The sequence below is a fragment of the Myotis lucifugus genome, unplaced genomic scaffold (genome assembly GCF_000147115.1).
Source record: "Myotis lucifugus unplaced genomic scaffold, Myoluc2.0 scaffold_7, whole genome shotgun sequence".
Classification (NCBI taxonomy): domain Eukaryota; kingdom Metazoa; phylum Chordata; class Mammalia; order Chiroptera; family Vespertilionidae; genus Myotis; species Myotis lucifugus.
In genome coordinates this window covers 9979618-9996799 of record NW_005871055.1, presented here as the reverse complement: position 1 = coordinate 9996799, position 17182 = coordinate 9979618, and the positions used below count along the sequence as shown (strand labels likewise).

Below are 17182 nucleotides of genomic sequence, written 5' to 3'. Positions count from 1 at the left end.
CCTACCTCATTTCATGAAGCGCTGGAGGGGTTGGAGGGAACTGCTTACACAGGTTTGTATGGGTCAGCCACAAATAATGTCACCAGAGTGTCCCAATGTCTCACTCTCAGCCAGACCAGGATCCAAAAGCTCTTAATAGAAACAAATTTTATAATGCTAATGTACTGCCTGACTCAACAGAGACCCCTGAAGTGGGTCCATCAGTGTTGATAGAGAGTTCAGTGGCTAAAGTGGTTTATTTTTTTAATTTGTGAGGATGTTCAGGAGATTCATAAGAGGCCACAATAAAGGGCTTATGTTAAATTAACTAATGGTAGTGTGCTTGTTGTTTTCTAGGCTTTTGATAGTTAAAACACCAGAGAGTCTCTTCTAAACCCTTCTAAGTGACAGTAACTGCTTTGGGCTGCTCTTAGCTGATTGCCAAAGTCTACTTCCTGGAGGCGTTGAGGAATGAGCAGCTTACATCAATTGGAGGTTGACCCAGATGAAAAAGAATGTGATGCCCACATGCAAGCCTGAGACCCTTGTCTTAAGCCAAACACTGATGGTAGTTGCTACTGGAGACTTTGAGACATCTTCTTCATGCAGAGATGGATTTTGAGATGCAAAAACCTATGCACCTGGCATTCCTCTGAAGTAATATTCATTCTTCCTTTGCAGCTCAGTCCAGATGTGTGGCTTTCTTCAATCTTTGTTTTTCTCTCTTCCACTTCACAAAAATAATCTCTGAAATGTTATGTGTGATGGTAGAATTAGGAAAGTGGTCGCCATGGAGAAGAAGCTGTCTCAGCCAAGTCTTTTTTTTTTACATTCAGTATTATTTTTATTAATTTCAGGTGTGCGGCATAGTGGTTAGACAATCATATACTTTACAAAGTGTTCCCTCTGATATTCTCAGTACCCACTTGACACCATACATACCTAATACAATATTATTGACTATGTTCTCTATGCTGTACTTTATTTTACATCCTTATGACTATTTTGTAACTGTCAACTTGTACTTAATCCCTTCACCTTTTTCACCCAGTCTGGTAATGATCAGTCTGTTGTTTTTTTTTTGTATCTATGAGCCTGTTTCTGTTTTGTTTGCTCATTTATATTGTTCTTTAGATGCCACATATAAGTGAAATCATATGGTATTTGTCTTTCTCTGACTGACTTATTTCACTTAGCATAATACTTTGTAGGTCCATCCATGCTGTTGAGAATTATGAGGTTTCATTCTTTTTATGGCTGAGTAATATTCCATTGTGTATATGTACCACCCCTTTTTAATTCACTTGCCTATTGATGGGCAGTTGGGTTGTTTCCATATCTTGGTTATAATAAATAATGTTGTGATGAACCTAGGGGTGTACCTATTCTTTCAAATTAGTGATTTGGGTTTCTTCAGATATATATACACAGAAGTGGAATCGCTGGGTCATATCAGCCAGTTTTGGTAGATTAATGGGAGTCAGCCAGATGAGACAACCAAGGCAGAGGGACCAGCAAGGAAAAACACACGGAGGATAAAAGAATATTGATTGCCTATATTGATGAGCCCTCCTGTCATTTGACTGCAGGGAGGATGCCTGGTGGCCTGGCCTGCTGTGTGCATAGAGACTTTCAAACAGTCCTTCATCAGTCCCGCACCCCCCTCCCAGACCTGTTGTATCTGGTGTTGTCAAGTCTGGAGCATTTTCAGTTCCCAAGGTGCAAAATGACCCCTCCGCAGCTGCTTCCCCACCCAGGAAGCTCTGGGAGGCCAGGCCCTCTGCTCTATTACATCAATGACCCTCCTTCCACTGCTTGCCAACTGCCAGACGCTTTTGGAAATCTGTCTTTTGCTGATGGCCTCTCACTGTTCTCTTTGTCATTGGAGTTTCTACTTTCCTCCCTCCTTGCTTTCATTTTAGTGGGCTCTTTGAAGAGGGAAGGATGACTTCATTTGGATGGCTTTCCACTTTTAACAAAAATGATTTAGGTGTATATTGTGGTTCTTCAATATTTTCTGTTAAGAAAATAATTCTTGATTTAAAAATGTTTTCTAATAGTACAAAATACATATATTTCACCAAAATCTTGTACATACATTTCCCAACATGCTAGTCTGTAATTAAATCATATTTATTGTTAATACCATCCCACTTCCAAAATGCCCATATAAAACAAAAGAACTCTACACCTCTACACATGGTCAAAATAGCCCAGGTTAACACATATTGTCCCTTTTGAGTTCTCTATTTCCTAAATTCCTCAGGGAACTTTTCACTGGTTCATGGTTGATTCTTGTGTGGTCAGCTCCCTGTTGAAGTTTCTGTGGTGCTTGAACTTCCATGATGTCAGTCAATTGTGACCCTTGGTGGGCTGTTGTGATGATGAATAAGATCCTGGAGGAGAAGGAATCAGGACAGAGCCCAGAACCCAGTTAGGCACTCAGTATATTCTTATTAACTATACTAGAGGCCCGGTGCACAAAAATTTGTGCACTCGAGAGGGGGTCCCTCAGCCTGGCCTGTGCCCTCTCGCAGTCTGGGACCCCTTGGGCGATGTCCACCTGCTGGCTTAGGCCCACTCCCTGGGGGATCGGGCCTAAGCTGGCAGTCAGACATCCCTCTGGCAGCCTGGGAGCCCTCACAGGATGTCTAGTGGGGGATGGCCAGCGGGGAGCAGGCCTAAGCTGCAGTCGGACATCCTTAGCGCTGCTGAGGGACCCTCTCCCGCCTCCACCGCTGTGCTGGCAGCTGGCAGCCTGGCTTGTGGCTGAGCAGAGCTCCCCTGTGGGAGCGCACTGACCACCAGGGGGCAGCTCCTGCATTAAGCATCTGCCCCCTGGTGATCAGTGTGTGTCATAGTGACCAGTCATTCCCAGTGGTTCTGCTGTTAGGGTCAATTTGCATATTACCCTTTTATTATATAGGATAGAGGCCTGGTGCACCGGTGGGGGCTGGCTGGTTTGCCCTGAAGGGTGTCCTGGATCAGGGTGGGGGTCCCGCTGGGGTGCCTGGCCAGCCTGGGTGAGGGTCTGAGGGCTGTTTTCAGGCTGGCCACAGCTTCTTCAGGGTGGGGGGGTCCTGCTTGGGTGCCTGGCCAGCCTGAGTGAGTGGCTGATGGCTGCTTTCAGGCTGGCCACGGCCGGCTGGAAGTAGGTATCTGGGATTTATTTATCTTCTATAATTGAAACTTTATAGCCTTGAGCAGAGCTCAGGGCTGGCAGGGCAGGCGGGAAGCTTGGCTTCCTCCATTGCCGGGGGCAACTCAAGCCTCCTGCTCACTCCAGCTTCGTGGCCACCGCCATCTTAGTTGGGTTAATTTGCATATTTGCTCCTGTTTGCCTGGTGGGCATGGCTGGTGGGTGTAGTGAAGGTATGGTCAATTTGCATGTTTCCCTTTTATTAGATTAGATATTTTATTTCTTGCACTTTTCAAACAATGATACTAATTTCTCTTCAATTTATTCCATGAATTAGGTCCAACTTTGTTTACTTTAGGCACTGACAACTTTTAGGGATTAGTTCCAACATATCTTGTCCTCTCTTTCCTGCTGTGAGCATCTCATCGCCTACCTAAGGAACTGTATCATTGCCTAACTGGGTGTTCATCAGCAAGGAAGGGCAAAGAAAAACTAAGTGTTTCATCTGATGGTTAATAACCATCTGTGACCAAGAGAGGCCGTTCTTTTCATCCTTTCTCTCTCCTTCCTTGAGGTAATTGAAATCCATTGACCTATAGCAATGTAGGTGTGGAGCATCTACCTTCCTTCCACAGAGTACTTATACGAATTTCCCTTGTAAACCCTGCGGACTTATAACTTCACACACATTTAGTTTCAGCAACATTTAATTCTATTCAGCAGTTATGACTGACGTGTGTGAGGGCGCTATGCTGTTGGCTCAAGCAACTCTTTCTCCTCCCCTTCACCTGCGGCAGAAAGTAACCCCCAAGAAATACTGGCAGTTCAGCGCAGATGTGGCAGAGGCCATCGCTTTCTTTGACTCCATCATTGCAGAGCTGGATACAGAGAAACGGCCACGGACTGCTGAGACAGACCCCCCAAATGAAGATGTGGACTTTGATGGTGAGTGCCATCCTGGGGGCAGAAGGTGGGTGGGTTGTAGTCTCTGAAGAGGACTTATAAGATGGGCTATCAGGAATCCTACCTCCCCATGACAGGGAAACACATCTGCAAGCCAGAGCCTGGCCCTGAGCTTGTACTTCTCTTGGGGGTGCTTTGCTTTAGTTTTCTCAGCTGACACTGCCTCAGCCTGCCCCTTTAACACCTGAGGCCATATTTGGGCAAAAACTCCTTTCCTGTGGTCTGTTGCCACAGCTGAGACAAGGTGACACTTTTGTAAGAGTCCATGAGCTAAAGTAATAGAAAAATGGTTAAATGAAGGCATTGGATGGGGAGTTGCTGTTAAATGGGTATAGAGTTTCAGTTTTGCAAGATGAAAAAAATTCTGGAGATCAGTCACTTAATGCAAATATATTCAACACTACTAAACTGTACACTAAAACATGGCTAAAGTGGTAAATTTTACATTATTTGTATTTTACTACAATTTTTTAAAAAAGAAAGAAAAGAGGGCAAATCATATTTGAAAATTTAACTTCTGGCCCTCCCTTAGCTAGCATGGCCATGGGGCAGCACCAGCTGTTAGATACAACTCTGACCCTTCACCCACTTTGTCATCCCTCTGCACCCCTCCCCCCAGCACTACCTCTGTGGCCCTCATGAGCCACCACACCACGAGGATGTGTAGGGCAAGAGAGGGCCAGGGAGCTTGTCCAGGCCTGGCATGGAGCCTGGAGAGGGAGCGAGGTGAGGACAGGGTGATACTTTTCTCCCTGTCTAGGTATGTCACGGCTCTCTGCTGGTGGAGAGCAAAGAATTCAACCATGTCCATGAGTTGAGCCCACTTTTAAATTCCATTACTCCAGTTTTTTAATCTTTGACTTGCCTCCCATCAGGTAATTAACGATGGTTTTATTTAGGTCTCACTGAGATATCAACTTTTGGCACTAATACTAAATTGTTCTTAATTATTTAATTATCAAAATATTATATTCTTGTTCTGGCTTTGATTGACCTTAATCTGTGAGGTTTCTGTTCTCACTGAGTTCTGTGGAATTTCCCAGGTTACTCCTGCTCTCCAAGCTCATTGTACCCTGCAGGGCAGCTGTCTGCCCTCCTCTCTCACAAGCCCCTTCAGTCCCTGACAAAGGCCGGCCCACTCCCGGGGAGTCAAACCTAGGAATCCAGGACATTGGTGAGAGGACAACAAAACCCACTGAGGACAAGTGTCATCTTCATAGTTGTTTTGAAAATGGCTTTATGGTTTTTCTCTAATAATAATTGTAACATATTATAAATCAAATGAGTAAACAATACATCGAAGCATAAAGAAGAAAGTAAAGATATGGTCTATAATACTATTACCCAGAGATAGTAATCACTATTAACATTTTGGTGTATGTCTTTTCAAAAAGGTTTTAAACAAAAATACAGACTCACTTTATTTTTTCAAAACAAAAATAGGATCTCATCTGCTCTTTTCACCTAAGAATTTACAATACAACATTGGCATCTTTCCAAGTTAGTAAATATAGACCTATGTTCTTATTTTTACATATTTTTAATTGATTTTAGAGAGAGGGAGAAGAAAGAAAGAGGGAGGGAGAGAGAGAGAAACATTGATGAGAAATTTCAGTCAGCTGCCTCCTGCACGCCCCATACTGGGGATTGAGCCCCCAACCCAGGCATGTGCCCTGTTTGGGAATCAAACCAGCGACCTCTTGGTTCAATCAACTGAGCCGCACCCGCCAGGGCTGTATGTTCTTCTTTTTAATTGACACACAATTTTCCATTGTATTCCTACACCATAATTTCAGAGTCAAATCAGCCCCTTTGCTTGGTTCTCCAGTCCTTCCTAGGAATTCACTGCTGTGTATATGCATTTGTTTTAAGTTCTCAACCCTGTTCACACTTTCTGTTGCCTCTGCTCCTCCCAATGGTGAGTCCTCCTTTCCAGGGACCCTGTTTCTCTCTTCCAGTGGCCACCAGCTCCCGGGAGCACAGCTTGCACTCCAACTGGATCCTGCGGGTGCCACGCCGGCACTCTGAGGACATGGCTGTACACACCATACACACGACAGACGGCCAGTTTCGAAAAAGCACGGAGCGTAGGACCATTGGCACTCAGAGGAGACTTGAGAGGCACCCCATTTACTTGCCCAAGGCTGTGGAAGGGGCATTCAGCACGTTGAAATTTAAGCCCAAAGCCTGCAAAAAAGAGTAAGTGCTTGGGCCACAGAGTATAACCAAAATGTTTTCATGTCCTCCAGACTCCTGGGATTTTAAGCTGCCTTGAGCCCCCATCCTATATGCTAAAAATTATTCTTGTGTATTTTTTTTTTGGATGGAAGTCTTAGTTTAAAAATGTTTTCTATTATATACACTAGCCTGGTTCACTGTTGTCACCACTCCTGACTGTTGCTTCAGCTCTGGATCTGCCTCCCTTTCCTTCTGGCCTACTTAGTCCTCCTGCTCTGTGCCATCCTCTTTCCTTGTTTCCCCTAAAGGCCACAGACACACTGCATGCTGCACATTTTTAATGAGAGTTTGGGGTTGAAGAGTGCATAGCACCAAGCTGGAACCAACATCGAACCGATCAGGTGCCCTGCCTTAGAGAGGCATTGGCCAGGCTCACGGGGAGAACTTGCTGGCTGGACCCCTCTTGTCAACATTTCTCAACCTCCCTCTCTCTACGTCCTTCTCTCCCAAGACTAGTGACCGTCTCTAGCCCCAAATTCCTGTGACCTGCTCATTCAGAGCAGTAAGTGCTGTCTTGCTCTGGCCAACCCAGGCCACACTGGGGAACCCCACCTTGGGGTTCCATCTACACGCATCCACTCATTTCTCTTTGTTTTTACAAGAGCCATTCAACTCTGGTGGATTCAGGGGTGTTTCTAAATAGCATTTTCCTCCCATAATAATGAACCACGTACAGAATGTACTAAAACCGAGGCCCAGCCCTCATCACCCACCTTTCTCCTTCAAGCCCAGCTTGAGGTCCAGCTGAGGTCCATCCACAGTCCCCATAATAACACTGCTTTGTCCCCCACAAGGCCCAGCACTGGGGGAGTATCTAATGGCCTCCACTGGAGCGCTAAATCAGAGCATCCCTCCTGTGCAGCTGGCCAAGCCAAACGTAACCTCCCTGCTGCCTTCCTCCCTCCAGCCTGGGGAGCTCCAGACGGATCCTCTGCAACTTCTCCAGAGAAGACATGGAATGGGATGCGGAGCTCTTTGCGCTGGAGACGCTGGCATCTCCCGGGGAGGACTACTTCGAGACAGAAAACCCCAAAGGACAGTGGCTGCTTCGAGAGCGACTCTGGGAGCGGACAGTGCCCTGACTCCTAGGCCCTTCAGCCTGGCTCAGGTTGGGTCCGTGAGAAGCTGTCTGCTTTCAACACAGAATGGGGTGATTGGTAGAGTTAAAAATAGGAACTGTAACAAAGTCAAGTCCATGAGCTGGTGCCCAGTTAGTGCCAATTGTACCACAGCCTCCCAGAGGACTTGCTTTGCAGACTTTGGGAGCTGGTCTTTCCCTACACAGGCAGGTTAGCTGGTAGTGACAGCCTGGCTGGTCTTTAATAGCAGAAGGAATGGAAGGCCTTGAGCGGGAGTGTCCAGGTTCACTCCCTGGCTCCCCTGGCCTGTTCTAGCTTTCCATGCATCTGCCAAGTGGCTGCTAGTATCATGCTTTGTACAGGAAGTAATCTCACCCAGGGATTTCTGGGCCAATGTTTTCAAAGAGGAAGTTTCTCTACGAGGCTTAGAAACACTCTGGGAGTGCACTGAGGTTGCCTTTTTTGGTGCAGAACACAGTTCAAGAAGCAGTTTCTTTCACTCCAACACTTTTCACAATATTCTGGAAATTTCTGCTAAATTAGGCTAAAGAGGAGTTCAGTGCCCTGGCAGTGGAATGAGAGAAAGAATGTGTCCGGCACTGTTTTGAGGCCATGCTATCTCCCCCAGACCCAAAACACAGCTCCACTTTTCCTAGGCAGTTGGCTGGGGAAGGGAAGGAGAGAGATGAAGTGGTGCTTTTTTTTTTCTAGATACCCATGCAACCAGGTTATGACAGGTTATGTCTCTCTCTTTCCCCAATTAAGAGGGCAATCAAATCATTCAGTTCTTTTGGACTAGAAAAGTTCTCTGTATTTCAGAAACTACCTGAATCAGAATTACAATTTAAATGTATTCTTTGCATTCCTCATGTACTTTTTGCATTTTTGCATATACTTATGCATGCCCAAGTTTGAGAACGGCTGATTTGGAGATAATACCATACTTTGTCCATCCTCACTTTTTTTTTTTACAGTTAAAAAAATTTATTGAATGTATTTGGTTAATAAAAATATATATAGGTTTCAGTATACAATTCTATAATACTTTATCTGTATATTGTATTGTGTGTTCACTACCCAAAGTCAAGTGTCCTTCCGTCACCATTTATTCCCCCTTTAAACTCTTCTATCTCCCCACCTGCCCTTTCCCTCTGGTAATAACTATGCTGTTGTCTAGTTGCCATGACAACTCATTGCCTATGAGGTTTTGTTTTGTTTTTGCTTAATCTTTTCACCTTTTTCACCCAAACCCCTAAACCTCCTCCCTTCTAACAGCTGTCAGTCTGTTTTCTGTATATTTCTATTTTGTTTATTTTGTTCATTAGAGTCCACATATACATGAAATCATATGGCACTTGTCTTTCTCTGACTGGCTTATTTCACTTAGCATAATACTCTCCAGGTCCATCCACACTGTCCCAAACAGTCAGATTTCCTTATTTTTTATGGCTGAGTAGTATTCCATTGTGTAAATATACCACAGCTTTATTATCCATTCATCTACTGATGGGCACTTGGGTGGCTTCCAAATCTTGGCTATTGTAAATTATGCTGCAATGAACATAGGAGTGTATGTATTCTTTGGAATCAGTGCGTTGAGTTTCTTTGGATATATTCCCAGAAGTGGAATTTGCTGGGCCATGAGGAGTTTCATTTTTAATTTTTTGAGAAAATTCCATGTTATTTTCCACAGTAGCTGCACAATCTGCATTCCCACCAACAGTGTGTGAGGGTTCCCTTTTCTCCACATCCTTGCCAACACTTGTTGTTTATTGATTTATTACTGAAGTTGTTCTGTGTGAGGTGATATCTAATTATGGTTTTAATTTGCATTTCTTTGGTGATTAGTGACCTGAGTATCTTTTCATATGCCTATTGACCATCTGTATGTCCTCTTTGGGGAAGTGTCTACTTAGGTCCTCTGCCCACTTTTTAATTGCATTGTTTGCTTTTTTTGGTGTTCAGTTTTATAAATTCTTTATAAATTTTGTATATTAACCTCTTATCAATGTATCATTGACAAATATGTTCTCCTATTCAATGGGTTGTCTTTTTAGTTCGATGGTTTCTTTTGCTGTGCAAAACCTTTTTAGTTTGATATAGTTCCATTTATTTATTTTTTCATTTGTTTCCCTTGCTTGAGGAGACATTATCAGAAAAAAAATATTGCTGGGAGAAATGTCTGAGATTTTACTGCCTATGTTTTCTTCTAGAATTTTTATGGTTTTGAGTCATTTAAGTCCTTAATCCATTTTGAGTTAATTCTATGTGTGGGGTAAGAAAGTGATCCACTTTCATTTTTTTGCATGTATCTGTCCAATTTTCCCCAGCACCATTTATTGTATGCACTATCTTTACTCCATTGTATGTTCTTGTCTTCTTTGTCAAATATTAATTGACCATAAAAGCTTGGTTTTATTTCTCGATTCTCTATTCTGTTCCATTGATCTATGTGTCTGTTTTTATGTCAGTACCATGCTGTTTTGATTGCTATGGCCTTGTAGTATAATTTGATATCAGGTAGCATGATTCCTCCAACTTTATTCTTCTTTCTGAAGGTGGCTATGACTATTCAGGGTCTTTTGTGGTTCCATTTAATTTTTGGAATATTTGTTCTAGTTCTGTGAAATGTGCCATTGGTATCTTGATAGGGATTGCATTGAGTCTATAGATTGCTTTAGGTAGTATGAACATTTTAATAAAGTTAATTTTTCCTATCTATGAGCACAGCATATGCTCCCACTTATTTCTATCTTCTTCAGTTTCCTTCTTCAGTGCCTTATAATTTTCCAAGTATGGGTCTTTTCCCTCCTTGGTTACATTTATTCAAAAGTATTTTTAATGTAATTGTAAATTTTTTAATGTAATTGTAAATCAATAAAATTTACATTTTATTGATTTTATGTCTTAGTTTATCTTTGAGACAGTTCATTATTGGTGTATAATAATGCAACTAATTTATGGATATTTATTTTGTATAATATATCCTGTAAAATACATTGTAAAATATCCTGCTACTTTACTGAATTCATTAATCTGTTCTAGTAGTTTTTTGGTGGAATCTATAGGGTTCTCTATATGCAGTATCATGTTATCTGCAAGTAATGACAGTTTTATTTCTTCCTCTCCAATTTGGATGCCTTTTATTTCTTCTTGTCTGATTGCTGTGGACAGAACTTCTAATACTATGTTGAATAAGACTGGTGAAAGCAGACATCCCTGTCTTGTTCCTAATCTTAAGTAAAATGCTTTTATTTTTTGCCCCTTGAATATGATGTTGGCAGTGGGTTTGTCAGATATGACCTTTAGTATGTTGAGGTATGTTTCCTTTATTCCAACTTTGCTGAGAATTTTTATCATAAATGAGTACTGGATTTTAACAAATGCTTTTTTTTGCATCTATTGATATGATCATGAGATTTTTTATCCTTCATTTTGTTTATGTGATATATCACATTTATTGATTTGCAGATATTATACCCACCTTGAATCTCCAGAATACAGCCCACTTGATCATGGTGTATGATATTTTAAATATATTGCTGGATCTGGTATGCTAATATTTTGTTGAGGATTTTAGCATCTATGTTCATCAGGCATATTGGCCTATAATTTTCTTTCTTTCTAGTGTCCTATCTGGTTTTGAAATGAGGATAATTCTGGCTTTGTATAATGAGCTTGGGAGTCTTCCCTCCTTTTGAATTTTTTGAAATAATTTGAGAAGAATAGGTGTTGGTTCTTCTTTGAATGTTTGGTATGTTTACTTGTGAAGCCATCCAGCTCAAGACTTTTGTTTGTTGAGAATTTTTTTTATTACTGCTTTTTTAATACTGATTTCATTAGTTGTAATTGGTCTATTCAGATTCTTTGATTCTTCCTGATTCAGTTTTGGAAGATTATCTGTTTCTAGGAATTTAACAATTTCATCAAGATTGTCCAATTTGTTGGCATATAGTTGTTTGTAATATTTTCTTACAATCTCTTGTGTTTCTATGGGGTCAGTTGCTACCTCTCCTCTTTCATTTCTGATTTAATTTATTTGGGTCCTCTCTCTTTTTTTCTTGATGAGTTTTGTTAAAGGTTTGTTTGTCTTGTTTATCTTTTCAAAGAACCAGCTCTTGGTTTTATTGATCTTTTATATATATATGTATATATACTTTTGAATCCATTTCATTTATTTCTGCTCTGATCTTTGTTTCCTCCTTCTACTCACTTTGAGCTTTGTTTGTTGTTATTTTTCTAGTTCCTTTATGTGTAAAGTTAGATTGTTTACTTGAGAATTTTCCTTGTTTCTTGAGGTAGGCCTGTAATGCTATGAACTTCCCTCTTAGGACTGCTTTCCTTGTGTTTCATTGATTTTGGATTGTTGTGTTCTCTTTTTGTTTGTTTCGAGGTATCTTTTGATTTCTTCCTTGATCTCATGGTTAACCCATTCATTGTTTAGTAACATGTTATTTAGCTTGCATGTCTTTATGTGTTTTTCTTTTTTTTTTTCTTGTGATTGGTTTTTTGATTTTATATCATTGAGGTCAGAGAAGATATGATTTCAATCTTCTTAAATTTACTGAGACTTGTCTTGTGTCCTAACATGAGCTCTATCCTAGAAAATGTTCCATGTGCACTTGAAAAGAATGTATATTCTGCTTCTTTGGGGTAAAATGCTCTGAAGATATCATTTAATCTATCTGATCTAGTTTGTCATTTAAGACTGCTATTTTCTTATTGATTTTATGTCTGGAAGATCTATTCACTGATGACAGTGGTGTGTTAATATCCCCTACTATGATTGTATTACTGTTGCTCTCTCCCCTTACGTCCATTAAGATTTGCTTTATATATTCAGGTACTCCTATGTTGGGTGCATAATTGTTTACAAGGATTATATCCTCCTGTTGGATTTCTCATTTATCTTGTTGGATTTCTCATAATTTATCATTATGTAGTGTCCTTCTTTGTTCCTCTTTTGCCTTCTTCTTCTATTTCTTCTCTTCCTCCTCCTTCTCCTTCTCCTTCTCCTTCTCCTTCTCCTTCTCCTTCTCCTTCTCCTTCTCCTTCTCCTTCTCCTTCTTCTTCTCTTTCTCTCTCTCTTTCTCCTTCGTCATCTTCTTCAAGAACACCCTTTAACATTTCTTATAATACTGGTTTGGTTGTAACAAACTCCCTTATTTTTTCTGTCCTGGGAAACCCTTTATCTCTCTTTCAATTTTAAATGATAACCTTGCTGAGTAAAGTATTCTTGGTTTTAGGTCCTTGCTTTTCATCACTTTGAATATTTAATGCCAATCCCTTCTGGCCTGAAATATTTTTGTGAGAAACCAGTGACAATGTTATGGGAGCTCCCTTGTAGGTAACTAACTGTTTTTCTCTTGCTACTTTTAAGATTCTCTCTTTGTCTTTAACCTATGCCATTTTAATTATGATGTGTCTTGGTGTAGGACCCTTTGAGTTCATCTTTTTTGAGACTCTCTGTGCTTTCTTGACTTGTATTTTTGTTTGTTTGTTTTTTGTTTTCACCAGTTAGGGAAATTGTCTGTCATTCTTTCAAAGAGGTTTTCAATTTCTTGCTCTCTCTCTTCTCCTTCCAGCATCCCCATTATGTTAATGTTGTTACACTTGAAGTTGTCCCAGAGGCTCCTTACATTATCCTCATTTTTTTCACTTTAAAAAAAATTTTATTTTGCTGCTCCAGTTGGGTGTTTTCTACTACCTTGACTTCCAAATTGCTGATGCGATCCTCTGCTTCATCCAATCTATTGTTTATTACTTCTAGTATATTCATTTCAGATATTGTACTCTTTATTTCTTACTGGTTCTTTTTCATGTTTTCTATATCCTTTTTTATGCTTGCTATCTCTGTTGAAGTTCTCACTACGTTTATTGAGCATCCTTATAACCATTTTTTTCAACTCTATATTTGGTAAATTGCTTGCCTTCATTTCATTTAGCTGAGGTGTTGTGATTTTTTTTTTAAGATTTCTTCTGTTATTTTATTTGGGGCATGTTTCTTTGTCTCCCCATTTTGGCTGCCTCTTTGTGTTTGTTTGTATTAGCTATATCTGCTATGAGTTAAAGTCTTGGTAGGATGTCCTTAGCTAGTAGGTGTCCTGTGGGACCCAGTGTTGCAGTCTCCTTGATCACCTGATCTGGGTGTTCCAGGAATGTCCTTTGTGTGGGCTTTGTGGGCCCTCCTGTTGTAATTGAGTCTTGATTATTATTGGCCTGTTTATGTGTTGGATTGGCCCTCAGGCTGGCTGACTGTGAGAATTGACCCCGACCACAGTATGTGAGCTGATGTGCAGATGCTGACCATACAAAGCAGAATTAGGCTCAGCAGGGTCTGGTGCCTGCTGAGGTCTTCCTTTGCATATGCTGCTTGTGAAGCTAATTGGATCCTGTTCTGATGCTGTCTGAAGCTGGCCACTGGGTGTGTTGGTTCTGGGACTTCTTGGGAGGGTCTCTAGTGCAGGCCAATGTTAAATGCTGCCTGTCACTGGCCCTGGGCAACCTGTTTGGAGCTACAGAGTGACCCACAGTTTGTGTCTACCTGTGATGGGTCTGCGTGTGCACAGGAAGGACCAAGCTGCACACCATGGCCCTTTTTTTACCAGCAGGTCAGCAAAAGTCCCAAGTCACCCTGAGATTCTTCCTTGACTACCTTTGCTTGCCCTTTGCCTGATAGGCTCAGTCACTGAAAGAGCCTCTAGTGGTACAGGGTAGGTTTTTAGTGAGTCTCCAGGTAGGAGGGAGTGGTGTTCACCAGACTGATACAGTTTCAAACTTGGTGCCAGTGCTGGATCTGAGGCTATTCTGCAAAATTTCCAGGTTATACCAAGTCTAGCTTCTACCCACTGGGTGTTCGAAGATCTTTGTGGTAGGACAGGACCTCAGAGAGTTGTCAGGGTGAGGCTGGCAGATTTTCTCAGGCCTAAACAGACCAAGATTTTGTCATGTGTAGAGAGTGCTTGAGCATGCGACAGAAAAATGCCCCCGTCCTAGAGCCAAACAACTCAGTTTGTCCAAGATTCTGCCAAGAGCCTGAGCTCAACAGGGAGGAATCACTGGGAGTCATGTGGGTGGGGCTAGTGGATCTCCTGTGAAGGGGAGGTTCCAGGTAGGTTCATGGGAAAGTGGAGGAAATGGCCCGTACCCCAAAGTGACCCACCTCAGTCACTGACACCCCCTTAGTCTGTCCAGACCTCTATAACCCAGCCCAGGCTACTGACTTCTCAGCAGGGCAACAGTGTGAAGCAGCAGGGAATTCTGAGGGTTGGGCTATTGCATTCCCCCAGCTGATGCTGTAAGGAAGGGAGTACTCCACCCAAGAAAGATGGTGTCTGCAGTGCAGGAGAGTCACTCAGCACAAGGGTCTAGGAGGCTGTCCCTTCAGCTCTCTTCCCAGAGCCATACACCTCAGTCTCCCTCACATGACTCCAGTCTGTTCTGCCATCCCTCTGCTGGAGCCCATGGTGAGTAGCTGCAAACCAGATTTTGTGCATTGGCCCATTAAGAGGGTACCTGTGTTTACGGTGGACTTCATCTCTCCCTGGCAGACAGAACCCCCACTGATTTTCACTACCAGATGTTATGTGGGCACTCTTCCTAGCTCTGGTGCTCTGAGATGTTAAGACCCCACACTCTTCAGGGGGAACCTTGGCAGCTGAGATATCCCTCTGAATCTCAGCCATGCTTCCTACCAGTCTAGATGTGGCTTCTTCTATAAATCCTTGGTTATAAGATTTCTATTCAGCTAGTCTTCAGTTGGTTATTAAGGTTGAATGTTCTATATTTTCATTGCAATTCCAGCCTGGTCCCTGGAGGAGGTGAGTGCTGCATCTACCTATTGTGATGCCATCCTGGATTTCTCTCACTAAAAAAAGTCCTGATATTTTCTTATTTTGAAAATTCACACAGAATAACTCAGCATAAAAAATAAGGAAACCTTACCTTTTGCGACAGCATGGATGGACCTGGAGAGTATTATGCTAAGTGAAATAAGCCAGTCAGAGAAAGATGAATATCATATGATTTCATTTATATGTGGAATCTAATGAACAAAATAAATAAAGAAACAAAGTAGAAACAGACGCATAGATACAGAGGACAGACTGATAGCTGTCAGGGAGTGGGGAGTTGGGGGCCTAGTTGATGTAGGTGAAGGGATTAAGAAAAAAAACCTCGTAGATACAGACAATAGTATGGTGATTACTAGAGGGAAAGGGGAGTTGGGGGAGGTAGAAGGGTAATAGGGGAATAAATGGTGATAGAATGAGACTTGACTTTGGGTGGTGAGCACAATATACAAATGATGTGTTACAGAACTGTACACTCGAAACCTATGTGATTTTATTAACTAATGTAACCCCAATAAATTCAATTTAAAAAAGAAGTCAGTGGTAGGGGGTGCATGCCCATGAATGCAAGAGTGCTAGTTGGCATAAGAGAGAAAGATAGACTAGGAAAAACCAGTAATCCAAATTAAGCCAGGATGCTCTATACTAAGGTTACTCTGGGAATTAAATACAGCTTCCTTTCTGCCAGTCCCAAGTGATGATATTCTTTTTGTTCAGTGTTTTAAGAAAGAACCTTTTATTTATGTGAACCTGATTACCTGAATCTAAGTACTTGTAACTGCTGTAGGAAACAATCCTAATAATTATGCAGCTTTCTTAGAAATTTTAATCAACACATTTGCAGAATGAATATATACTGGAAATGTTTTAATACTTGTCTTTATTATTTTTTGAGTGCCAATGTCAATGTTTGGGACGTTTCTTTCATTTTGTTGCTTATACTAAACCCACTATAGCCAGAAGCTTAATTGTGCAATAAATGTTTGGGAGATTGTTTTATAAACTACATTAATGCACACCAAGTTAACATCAGCATGTATCTTTCTTTCCCTGGAATGTGGCTTGTTTCGAAGCCCAACAAATGAAAGTTCACTGCTAAAGGTAAACTCAGAATGAAGGTCTCTTTACTCTGCCGCTTATCAAACTACAGTTTATCATGGATGGGCCCTGACATTATGTGGTGAAGACACTATACACATTTTACTTTTACAGATAAGAAAGAAATAAACATGACAGAGGATGTTTGGAGTCTTGATTTTTTTAAAGCATTTATTGCTATGGGGCATGAAGCCATATTTTTCTCTTTTCCTTCATATTTTGTATATTTTATCTTTAATGAGACTAACAGAGTGCCTGAAAATTCCATGATTCAGAAACAGAAGGCTGCCTTGTCATTGGGATGATTTTAGGTCTTTGAAATTGGTAATAAACCCCAGGATCTGAGCTCTGCCTGGGGCATCATGAAATGGTGTCTGCTGGCGTTTTGAGACAAATGAGTGAATGAATGAAAACAAATTATTTGATTGATTTGTGTTGCCCTTTGAAATGACCAGTGATTTGATCAGCTGGTCCTTGGGGCACTATGTTAGTGGCTCTAGTTTTCCCAGGACTGACTCAGTTTGATATATGAAAATCTAGACAGAATATTCAAAAAGAAGATGTGAGTCCCTGGCATCTGGCTTGTTCTTTAGCCCTTGGTTTCTAGCTTCCACCACAAAATGTCTTCTCCTTCATGGAAAAAGATACATGAAGATCTCTAGTTTGAACCATAGATACTCTGCCCTTTACCTGGTTGCTAGGCATTTGAGAACATGGTGCCTTCTCTTAGACGCAAGATCCTAGAGTGGTTCTAACAGGAGACGGCATTCCCTTCATCAATGGCTTTTACATGGTGGATTCGTTTCCTGTTGCTGCTGTAACAAATTATCACAAAT

The 17182-nt window shown here is 41.4% G+C and overlaps 1 protein-coding gene across 1 annotated transcript in view; it reads left to right on the top strand.

Annotated features, from left to right (window-relative positions):
• The window catches only part of LOC111824279, a 22328-nt gene extending 14927 nt beyond the window's left edge, over positions 1-7401 (top strand). The window contains exons 2-4 of the mRNA XM_023748069.1: positions 3916-4063; positions 6040-6280; positions 7227-7401. Of these exons, the coding sequence (XP_023603837.1) occupies positions 3916-4063; positions 6040-6280; positions 7227-7401 (564 nt within the window). The remainder of the gene's footprint in view (positions 1-3915; positions 4064-6039; positions 6281-7226) is intronic.
• Positions 7402-17182: the final 9781 nt, after the last annotated feature.